The sequence below is a fragment of the Teleopsis dalmanni genome, chromosome 1 (genome assembly GCF_002237135.1).
Source record: "Teleopsis dalmanni isolate 2A chromosome 1, ASM223713v2, whole genome shotgun sequence".
NCBI classification, from domain to species: domain Eukaryota; kingdom Metazoa; phylum Arthropoda; class Insecta; order Diptera; family Diopsidae; genus Teleopsis; species Teleopsis dalmanni.
Genome location: NC_051846.1, coordinates 125,056,036 through 125,068,170, shown reverse-complemented (window position 1 = coordinate 125,068,170; position 12,135 = coordinate 125,056,036). Strand labels below are relative to the sequence as shown.

General features: G+C 35.2%; 2 protein-coding genes across 2 annotated transcripts; both read right to left on the bottom strand.

Annotated features, from left to right (window-relative positions):
- Positions 1 to 325: 325 nt before the first annotated feature.
- LOC119665941 lies at positions 326 to 898 on the bottom strand. Its single transcript, XM_038075200.1, has one exon. The coding sequence runs from the start codon at positions 896 to 898 to the stop codon at positions 326 to 328; it is 573 nt and encodes a 190-aa protein (XP_037931128.1).
- Positions 899 to 2,694: 1,796 nt separating this feature from the next.
- Positions 2,695 to 5,516, bottom strand: LOC119665940. Its single transcript, XM_038075199.1, has 4 exons — positions 5,349 to 5,516; positions 4,072 to 4,864; positions 3,268 to 3,996; positions 2,695 to 3,191 (listed from the first exon to the last, which is right to left on the bottom strand). Exons 1-4 carry the CDS (start codon positions 5,514 to 5,516, stop codon positions 2,695 to 2,697), a joined length of 2,187 nt encoding a protein of 728 aa, XP_037931127.1.
- Positions 5,517 to 12,135: the final 6,619 nt, after the last annotated feature.

The following is a 12,135-nucleotide window of genomic DNA, read 5'->3' as shown; positions in this document are numbered from 1 at the left end:
ATCTAGGTCATGAGAAGCTTGCTTCTGTGTTGTTTTTTTTTGCTTGTTTACATATTAAATGGCACATGGTTTTCAACTGTCAAAATAGTAAAAAGCATTGTTAACATTTTTTGTTAAGTTAATGAACAAAGTAAAATAATGAATTTTAATAATTTCAATTAGTTAAAATTAATTTACTGGTTAGTAATTTAAAAATTTTGAAAGTATTTATAAAATTTACAAAGATTTTTAAGTGAATTTAAGCCATATCAAATATTACCTGTGTGTTTATATTATTTAACAATTTTACATCATGTTTTGTCTTCCCTAGAATTTTGGTGTGAGATCAGCAGTTGCTCGATCGTTTGGATACCTTCGAATTGCGTCCGACATGATTCATACTGCTAACTGATGAAATTGGTACCTGTATAGGCCTTTTTGATGCTGTCAATTGTTGCTTTGTTGCTTCTTTGGGTTGTACTGGTGGGATCTTGTCATCTTCACTATCGTTGGTTTCATAAAAAAGTGGAGCCAAATTATATACGGCACGTCTCAAAGTACCTGATGCTGTTTTAATATCGACCACACGTACCATTCCGTCACTACCTTTATATATGTTGGTTACTCGACCCAATGACCACTGAAGAGGAGGTAAACTTCCATCCTTCATGATAACTAAGGTGTTTTCCTGCAAGTTATTGCATTGTTCTCGCCATTTATGTCGGTATTGTAGCTCCGTTAGATATTCAGAGTTCCACCGTCTCCAGAATTCATGTTTTATGTGGGAGACCAATTTCCATCTTGTTAATAATGATATTTTTAACCTTGGTGTGCTTGTGCTTGCTGGTGCTGTAAGGGCTTCACCAATTAGAAAGTGGCCTGGCGTAAGTGCTTCAAAGTCATTTGGATCATTCGACATTGGAGTAATCGGTCTTGAATTTTCGACTCTATTTCAATAACAACTGTTTCTAGCTCTTTGTACGTTAAGGATTCTGTGGCAACGCTGCGCACAAGCAGATGTTTCGCCGATTTCACTGCTGCTTCCCAGAGTCCTCTGAAGTGAGGCGTACGAGGAGGAATGAAGTTGAATTTAATACCTTTTTTACTACACGCTCTTTCAATTACTTCTCCTGCTTTTTTTGAGTAAGTGAGTTGTTCTAGCTCATTCAGTTTATTATTGGCTCCAACAAAATTAGTTGCATTCTCACAAAATATATTTTGGCAATGTCCACGCCTCGCAACAAAACGTTTAACTGATCCAATAAATGCGTCGGTAGTTAGGTCACTTACCAGCTCCAAATGTACTGCTTTGGTGGCGAAACAACAGAAAACAGCAATATATGCCTTGTGCGGTCGTTTTCCTCTTACCTTGTAATGTACTAGAAATGGTCCACAAAAATCCACGCCTGTATTAAGAAATGGTCTGGCAGATTGTACTCGAGTACTTGGAAGATTCCCCATAATTTGGTTAAATCTTGTAGGCTTACACCTAGTACAGCGAACACAATGTTGAACAATTTACCGCGCCATTATTTTTCCCTTGACCGGCCAGAATCTCTGTCGAGTTGTTGCGAACAATGCTTGTGCACCACAATGCATGTTTGTTTCATGAATATTTTTCATTATTAGTTTCACAATTTGGTCGTTGAATGGAAGAAGAATTTGATGCTTAGCATTATATGGCAATTTTGATGCATCTAACCTGCCTCCAACCCAAATGATGTTGTCTTCATCTAAAAATGGAGTAAATGCAGCTATTGCGCTTGATGCCTTTACCTGGTTGCGATGCCTTAATTCCTTTTTGTCTTCTTTGAATTCAGCTTCCTGAATGCACCTAACTATGTGAGTCTCTGAATCCCGTAGCTCTTTTGGATCGAGTTCTATGGAATGAATCTCGCCCTTTTAAAGTTGTCTGGTCCGTTTTATGATCGCAGCACATAGCCTACAATATGAAACAAGGTGTCGAAGGAATTTCTGTGGTTTATTGTATACACCCAGTCGGCACTACAGCTAGTTGCAGCTAATGCTACCTGACGTGAAGTACCCTTCAATTCTGCGTTATCTGGAAGACTGCATTACATTTTTTTGAATTCTTCTGGCCACAGTTCCTCGGACCCATGTAGAAACATTGGGCCATAAAACCATAAGTGATTAGTTTGTAATTGGGAAGGTTTAATGCCACGTGATAATGCATCTGCAAGGTTGTGTCGTAAACTCACATGTCGCCATGGGCTTGGTACTAAAATGTCTTGAATTGCAGCAAATCTGTTTGATATAAATTGTTGATGCTTTGCTGGCACCGAATTTATCCAATACAGTACAATTTTCGAATAGGTCCAATAATATGTTGGCACTTTGTAGTTCAATTCATTTTTTACTCCTTTCATTACTGTTGCTTCAAGAAAGCCGCGTACAATTCAATTTTGCTCGAACATATATCACAGCACCAAAAGCCTTTTCGGAAGCATCACAGAATGCATGAAGTTGTAACGATGTCGCCATCAGCCGTCCAAATATATGGCTTTCAATTTGAAACCGATGAAGTGATCTTAATTCGTCGCAAAAACTGATCCACCTACTGTATACTTCACTTGGTACCGCTTCATCCCACGTTAGGTTGAGTTGCTATAAGTCCTGAATCAGTACCTTGGCGGTTACTAAAACTGGACCCAGGATGCCAAGGGGATCAAATATTTTAGCTACATTTGAAGTAATTCATCGTTTAGTTACCCGCTTCGCTGAATGTAGATCCACCTTAATACTGAATTTGTCTATTTTCGGTTGCCACACTAACCCTAAAGTTTTGATGAATGGTTGATCTTCACTGTCAAAGTCTAAATCGACTTCTTGATCTTGTTTTGCTGTATTCTTAAGCAACGAAGGATCTTTGGCGCACCACTTACGTAATGTAAAACCGGCCGACTCCAACAAATCCTTAAGTTGACGTTGTATCTCCAATGCAGTATTGAGATTGTCTGATCCGCTGAGACAATCGTCAATATAGAAATCATTTTGAATCGCCGAAGCTCCGAGCGGATATTTAGATGATTCCTTAATAATCAATTGTTGTAGACATTTCACGGCTAAATATGGTGCCATGACGACGTGACGATTCTCTCCAAACAATAATTTGGTAATTCCCATCATTCGGATGTACAAGGATTTGCCGGTACATCTTTTCAATGTCTGTGCAGAATACGAACCTTGGACATCTGAAACGAAGTAGAATAGAAAAAATCTCACATTGAATTTTTGGACCTGTCAATAAAATGTCATTTAATGACAAGCCGTTATGAGTTTTGCATGAAGCATCAAATACTACTCGGAGTTTGGTTGTGCTGCTTTCTGGTCGAAGTACGCAATGATGTGGAATAATGTAATGAGATGCACTTCCCTCGATATCACTCTTTTCCATGTGACCCATGTTCTCATATTCTCTCATGAAGTTCACGTATTGCTGCCAAACAGTCTCATTTGTGACAAATCTTCTTTCAAGTGCATAAAACCTGTTTATCGCTATTTGATCAAATTCTCCAAGACTTTCTGGATTTTGCTTAAAAGGCAGTTTCACTACAAATCGACCCAAATTGGTTTGTTGCGTGTTATTTACAAAATGCGATTCGCACAATTCTTCATGTGGACTTAATGTCTTTGTTGTAGGTTCCATTGCATCCAACTTCCAAAACTTCTCTATGACCTGTTCTAGTATTTCATCATCGTCTGAAAGTACGCCGCAAGTCTGTGTCTGTGTAGGTAATTCGTGATCACTTATCCTTCCTATCACTATCCATCCTAGTAATGTGTTTTGTAATGATGGAAGATTATTCCCAATCCTTATTTGCCCTATAGATAGCAGTTGATGTAAAAACTCAATTTTATCAATATCAATTTTATCACTAGCATTGAAGCCTGGGTCAGCTAATTTATTGTTGCTGGGTATTTTCCAATTCGATATGTCGATGTGCACACTCGGCTGATCAGATACAATTTTCGGTATAACGTATGCTTCTACCCTTGCTGAATAGTTGTTAATTATAGAACCAAATGTTAGATTTACTCGTCGTTGAGCATTTTGTTTTCACTGTCCAATACCTTCAATGCATGCTGCCGCCCTTTGGGGGTTTTCTCCTAATTTCTTCATAAGCCTGTCTGTGATAAGGTTGACCTGCGAACCAGAGTCTAATAATGTTCTGCATTCGATCTCTGTTCCTCTATTGCCTTTTATAGTTATACGGGCTGTTCCCAACATAACATAGCATCGTGTGTGATTATTGCTATTAGAGACTAGGCTTATTGAATTATTTACTTCTGGCCTTGTAGCCTTACGGCTTGGATCTTCTAAATGTAGGAGTGAGTTGTGTTTTTTGTCACATTTTTTGCAACTACTTGACTTGCATTCTTTTGCAAAATGACCCGTCTTCAGACAATTAATGCACAAGCGCATCTGCTGATCTAGGTGAAGCCGTTTACTAGGAGCATCCTGAAGAAAAGACTTACATGTGTACAACGGATGGCTATCCCTTTTACATGCTAAACACAGTTTTTCAGTTGAAAATTGTTCATTTGTAACTGCAACTAATCTTGATGTGTTCCAACGTTTTTGATCGAATCCTCTACCAAACGTGTCTAACGATTGGAATCGATTTTCAATAAACTGAAGCAGTTCTTGTAGCGACACCAACGAACGATTATCCTTAAGTGATTGTTCAAATGCTGCATGACTGACCTTATCCAATTTCCTTAAAGTGAGGTGTACTAATATTGCATCCCACTGCTCTACAGGAATACCTTGTGCATGCAAACCCAAGATACACTCTTTAGTGACATCGTGCAGCGATTTTAATCCGGAAGAACTTTCTGATGTTAATGATTGTTGACTTAATAACTTGTTGAGTAATGCAGTGACGTTTGTTATCGTAACGAGAGGTCAAAATTTTCCACACTGTTGTGAAGTTTGCTTCAGATGCTGGTAAATGTTTTATTAAATTTTTGGGCTCTCCAACCAAATTTGTAGTCAAATAAAACATCTTCTGGATTGGCTTAAATGCTTGCACGTTTATCAATTGTGTGAACAAATCACGGAATTCCACTTACTTTAATGGATTACCATCAAATGTTGGAAGCGTGATTTGTGGCAATTTTACTGATTGTGATTGCAATGTTACTTTACTTTCTGAGATCCCATCACTAGAATTTAACAATTTTAGCTTCGATTTTATTAACATCAATGTATTGTGTAATTTCCTTTCTATTTCAAAAAACACCTTCCAACTGTAGTCCTTTACCGTGTCTGCAGTGGTGGAGTTTCATATTATATCATTGTTTTGACCTAACTTGCTGAGATAATTTTTCAGCTGTGCTTGACTTACCATGTTAACCACTTCTTGTTGTGGTTCTTCAAATGTTGCTTCTATTTCTTTCATCGTTTTTTCAATTACGCGAATCAGCGCCCTTTGATTCCGTAACGGTTTTGTCACATCTTCGCTCGACACAGACTTGGTCCCTTCTTGTTTTTTGTCTCCTTCAATGGATTCCATTTTTTGACTTGAAAAATTAGTTCTTTTATGAAATTAACAGTTGGTATCAGATGTATGTATGACTGAACACAATTGAACACGTGTTTTAATACAATCACGTTGTGTGCACATGTACCAGGTTCTTAGCTGCCGTAGATTAAGCACCAAGTGATGATCCTGTTAATGCAGTAATCACGTCGGGATCATCAAAAATGATAAGAACGCGTTTGTTCTTATTAAATTACAAATTGTTGTATCAAACAAATATGATAAGAACTTATTTGTTCTTATTTTAGCCGCCAATAGTTATATCACCCTTCCAACACGCACATGAACGTGTTGGATGATATATTTTAGTATTTTGTTTAACTGGTCGTAAACTGCCGAGCACATAAACTCGTAGTTTGCCTTATTGATCTATTTGAAAATGAATACTCCAATTATTTTATATGTATTTTAATATTTATTTATTTTTATTAATTTTAGACATGTGTTGTTACCCGGTTCACGATTCAAAACCAAAGAGGAAGTCTTTTAGCTTAAACCCAACACAGAAGCTGCTCTCATGTCCCTAATCAAGCTTAAAGCTTACTTCATTCTCCTTTTGTTGCCAAACAGCTGATTACTAGTGTTTGACAACGTTAAGCAAATGAAGTCTTTTATATAGTTAATATCTATATACCAAGATTTACGTTACGGAGAATTAACATTCAACAACATTCCAACTCTATCAAATGTCTGTCCTTGGGATTTATTAATTGTCATAGCAAATGCGGTGATGACTGGAAACTGTGTTCTTTGAAGATTAAATGGCAGTTCCTGAATACGTCAAGTGTATGCGTGTAATCAAAATAGGATTTCCGCGAACATGTCCAGTAAGCACTTCACAATCTATTGTATTATTATGCATTGTGTTGACTCGCTTCTTGTCCCATTCACTAAAGCTTGCTTCGTATTTAAATTTCGAATTAACAAAACTATCGCATTAATTTTTAGCTGCAACTTATGTGGTGGCAAACCAATTACAATCAAAGTATGCAAAAACTCTACTGGATAGTTGCCCACCTCGCTGGTATCCTCACAAATAATTGTGTCAAAACTGTGATAAACTTTTTTTCACCAACAATGTGATTCAATACATCGTTATTGATAAGTCCACAATCTTCATTAGTTAGAGCTAACACAACTGACTTCACCATTCTTTCTTATAAAGTGGTTTCATTAATACCACCAAAAATGTCTTGTACTATGTTATATTCAAAACCCATCAAAATTCTCTGGAATTTCAACTAAATCTTCACTAAACGGTCTGAAATTAGATTCACCATTGCCAATTCTCTTTAGAAATTGATCGAATTCTAGCTCTTCGGGGATTGCTCTCATATTTTGAGTTAAGGTTATGTGAATGAAAAACGGAAATTCTGCCCAACTCGTAATATAATTTGCAATCATTACTGATCGCGATGCATGAGGAATAACGGGCAATATTTGTCTAAAATCTCCATATAATAATATAATTTTTCCAGCCAAAACTATTTGTTTTTTTTTGTGAATCGTCGCATAAGTCTTTCAACAACGTATCAATACATTCCATCCCTTGTAACGGACACATCGAAATTTTATCAATAATGAATAATGCCGCCGAATTATTAAATCTGGCATACCTACTATTTGTTTTATATTTGGTACTGTATTTTGCATCAAATTCATGAGCAGTTTAAAAACAGCCGTTTATACCCGTTTGTGTGCGCATTTTCTCACAACATGCATTAGCTGTCAAACAAAACACATTTGATCCTGTGTCGTGATACTGAACTTCACGAATAACTTTATCAATAGCATCACGCTGTTCATTATTTGCACTATCATAAAGCTCATTAAATAAACATTCTTCTTAAAAGGATCAAAAATATCGAGATCAGCAAATTCTAGCATCATTGTAGGTGTAGGCAAACCAAGTGACGTACATGTAACATAATATCCTCGATTTCCAATAATGCTCTATTGAAAGAAACATCTACACTACAACCATCTCTAACGAAATCTTCGCTTAAATTATCTCTAAATTCCACCCAAAGCGCTAATGTATTTGCTGGAATATTTAAGGGACAACCAATCTCAAACAAATTACGCATTTGTTTTACTGAATTAAATGTCTTAGCTTCATTGAGACAAACTCTCCACTCATTATCGTTACATGCTTTGGTAAATGTATTATAAACAATTCAATTGTATGTACGTACATCTTGATATTATTTTAGCCCTTTTACATGCAACAAAAGTAATCTTAAAGGGAATAGCTCAATTTCTTTGGGAGACACCATATACATCCGAGTAATAATTTTATTACCTCCTCGTTGTTTTTAATGCCAAGATTTTCTACTATCATTCCAAACTTGATCAAAAACGTTAGATAACCTGATTAAAACGTTAGATGCACTACAAACAACTCAATATGAAATTCGTCTTTTACAAAACAATGAAATAAAAGTTCAGCCATACGAATCAACAGATTACACTAGCAAAGTAAAATTTCTTAATGATAAAAGCGTACAGAACTAAACGTACAAGTCAAAAGAAGAAAGGGGGTTTAAGATCTTCCTACGCGGTATGCACCACTCCGCTAACAAAAATGAAATTATATTAGAGCTAGCTGAACTAGGACATGAAGTATGCAATATACAAAACGTATTACATCCGCGCACAAAATCTCCATTAAACCTATTTACAATCGAAATTAAACAAGATGTAAATAACAAAGAAATTACAATATCAAATACCTATTGCACTGTAAAATAAATTTTGAACCTTTCCATCCAAAAAGAACAATACCACAATGTAATAACTGTCAAAAGTATGGACACACAAAAAATTTTTGTACAAGACGTCCAATCTGTGTTAAATGCTCCGAGGGGCATATACCAATTGACTGTCCCAGGAAAGGTAAGAACAATGACGTTAAATGTGCACTCTGTAAAGAGAATCACACTGCAAACTACAAAGGTTGTACAGTTTATAAAACTCTTCAAATCAAACGATTCCCAGTTCTTCGCGCAAAACAACAAAAAACCACATCTCAAAATAACGCAATATCTCTGCCAGCTAAAGCTGTTATGAACCTCATAACTACCACCCAACAAACCCAATAAATTAAACCAGCTAAAACATACGCCGAAATATTAACATCGCATCCAACTCAACCCATTCCAATAAGCAATGAATGATAAAGCAGCTTATGATGCAAGTTACCAGTGTTATACATATTTTAACCATCCTAATTACCAAACTCGATGGACAGAAATAAATTGAACATTTTAGCTTGGAATGCAAACGGTCTCAGCAAACAACTGATAGAACTGAAAACATACTTAAATATCAATTCCATTGATGTACTATTGGTATCAGAAACACACTTCACAGGCAAAAGTTGCATCAAAATCCCTAACTATTCGATATATCATACAAATCATCCCGACAACAAGGCCCATGGTGAAACAGCAGTAATTATTAAGCGAAATATACAATGCTCGTTAGCTAATATATACCAAACAGAGCAAATACAAGCTACAAGTGTCCATATTCAAGATACAAAAGGCGAGTTAAGGATATATACTTGAACTACTTTAATACTCTTGGCAATCGGTACATTGCTGGTGGTGATTTTAATGCAAAAAATACTATGTGGGGCTTAAGAATTACAAACTGCAAAGGGAAAAATTTACATAATGCAAAAAAGCATGTATTTTAATCACCGGTGAACCTACGTACTGGCCTACAGATATGAACAAAATACCAGACGTGATTGACTTCTTCTTGAATAAAAATATAAACAAACGATTACTTGCAATAAGTACACTTCCTGACTTATCATCTGATCACTCTCCAATTATGCTGTCATATGAAAGCCACCCAAAACTAAACGTCATAAGCACAAAATTAATCTATAATTACAAAACATGTTGGGACACGTTTAGAGATATTCTTAATACTGATCTGACTATAAATGTTTCTTTAAAATTTGAAGACGAAATCGAAAGCGCGATTGTATATTTAAACTAATTTATCGCTTTTGCCATGACAAATTCTATCCCAGCTCTTAAACAAAACAACACTCAAAATAAAATCTCGATGACCGTTAAACGTAAGATAATGGACAGAAGAAAACTGAGAAAACAATGGCAAATAAATCGGTCCCCTGAACTAAAAAAGGACTTAAACCAACTAACCAAAGAACTTAAAATTATGCTACTTAATGAGCAAAATAAAAACCTGCAAAAACCCATAATAAACTTGACAGCTGACAAAACCACAAACTATTTTTTTTTGTTTTTTTTTTTTTTATTTTAATTGCTTTAAGGGTCAAAAAACCCTTTCATTGCATCATCTTATAACTAACTTAAAAACTAACAAAAAAGAGATAAAAAAGAGATATTATTTACTTAATATATAACAAATTACAAATTATTAGATGATAAAGCAAAGGCAAGAGATTGAATTAAAAAAATATTAAATTAAAAATTAAATTAAATTAAAGAATACAAAAAAAAAAAATTTTTAAATTTAAGATTAAAAATTTAAAAATTTAGAATAGAAAAATAAACATTACAAGCAGAAAGTTAAAAAATGACAATTAAAGAAAATTATCAATTAAAAATAGAAATAATTGACAAAACGGGTGGTGTCAATATAATTCATTAACTAGCAGTTTTTTAAAAGCTCCTACTCTTGTTGTGTTTCTGGTTTCACATGAGAGCGAATTCCATACTCTGACAGAGTGGATAAAGAAAAAACTTGTTGTGGAAATAAAGTTAAACCTTGGAATAATAAATAGAAGAGATTTATTAGATCGTGTTTGTTTCAGACAATTGAAAAGGTATTCAGGTGATTTAGCATTAACCAATTTAAACAAAAACAGACAGACACGAATCTTAATAAACTGTTCAATGTCACAACCTAAGATTGCATTCCTGAAATTACCCAGGTGATCAAATCTTCTGAGACCGTAAACATATCGTGTCATGGAATTGGTTAGACTTCTTCACTTAGTAAGAGACACCGCGTCTAATTTGGAATAAACTAACGAGGAAAACATAATAATAGGAATTATTAACTGTTTTACCAACAAGCAGCGAGTAGCAACAGGGGTAAATCTCGCTGATAGATTAAGACATCTGAGGCAAGTGTATACTTTCCTAACAACTTGATTGATGTGGTCACAAGCATGTAAGTTAGTATTTAGATGGAAACCTAAACACTTTACAGAAGTATTGTATTCAATAAAGGATTGCCCAATAGACGCTTGAGGCAAACTATTTACATCCAGTTTTAACCTACTTATTGGCAAAATAGTTGTTTTTTTGGCATTAAGTAGCATGTTATTTTCAACGGCCCAAGTGTTAATATTATTTAAATCAACATTTATCTTTTGAATAAGATTACCAATAGCGGTGAAATCACAAGAAATGTACATTTGGATGTCATCAGCATACCCATGCAATTTAGTATACTTACAAATTGAAAAGACATCATTTATATAAATTGAAAACAAAAGGGGACCCAGGATTGACCCTTGAGGAACTCCAGTGTGAAGATTTTTAAAAGTCGAGAACTCATTCGATACCACAACAGACTGCGACCTTCCACTTAAATAGCTAAAGATAAATTTTGCCGCCGACTTAGAAAATAAGAAGGAGTTGACAAGTTTTTTGCATAGCAAAGAATGATCAACGCGGTCAAAAGCCTTGGAGAAATCAAGTAGACATAGATATGTAATCAAGTTTTGATCATAGCTGATTCGAACATCCTCAAGTACTTTCAACATAGCAGTCGTGCAGCTATGACCTTTTCTAAACCCAGATTGCAAAGGGGAAAGAAGCTGAAAACGATCTAGGTGACAACGAATAGCGTTAGCCATGATATTTTCACACACCTTCGAGAGCGAGGAAAGAATGATAATTGGGCGAAAGTCAGAGCATAGGGATGCATTTGACTTTTTTTCAATTGGAATAATTTTTGCAAGCTTCCATGTATTAGGAAATGTTGAAGAAGCAAAACAGTGATTTATTATATGTGTCAGAGGAGAAATAATTGACTGAAGAGTGAGTTTTAAGAACTTCAAAGAAATTTTATCAATACCAATTGCATTTGATTTAATTTTCATTACACTATTGAAAACTACTTCTTCACTAACACACTCGAAACTAAATATACTCTCAGAGCCGGCATGTTCAAGACAAGGGAAAGCAGGATTGACGCTCAATCTACTACCAACAGACGAAACAAAATAATCATTTAGGTTATTGGGATCTAAGGAGCACACAGCTGTGGAGTTTTTTATAATTCCTAAAGATTTAATATTATTCCAGAGAGATTTTGTTTGCTGACGACTTCCAAGTTTGGATTTAAAGAACATTAATTTGGCTTTATAAATAGCCGCAGAAGCTAAATTCCTAGCCACTTTAAATCGCATCCAATTGAGTGCCGTGGGATATTTCTTCCAAACAGCATATTTTTTATTTCTATAGTTAATTTTTCGTTTAATATAAGGCTTAAACCAAGGACAAGACGAATTTTTTGCACATACTGTACGATACGGCACAAAACGATGTAAAAAATCTGTCAATATGTTATTAAAGACTCC

Excerpts from the sequence above, each read along its gene's own strand:
- LOC119665941 (XM_038075200.1), bottom strand. The coding sequence starts at position 898 with ATGTCGAATGATCCAAATGACTTTGAAGCACTTACGCCAGGCCACTTT.
- LOC119665940 (XM_038075199.1), bottom strand. The coding sequence starts at position 5,516 with ATGGAATCCATTGAAGGAGACAAAAAACAAGAAGGGACCAAGTCTGTG. Across the intron at positions 4,865-5,348 it reads AACAAGAAGTGGTTAACATG|TTATTAAGTCAACAATCATT; the intron begins GTAAGTCAAGCA and ends TTACTCAACAAG. Across the intron at positions 3,192-3,267 it reads TTCATGCAAAACTCATAACG|ATGTCCAAGGTTCGTATTCT; the intron begins GCTTGTCATTAA and ends ACTTCGTTTCAG.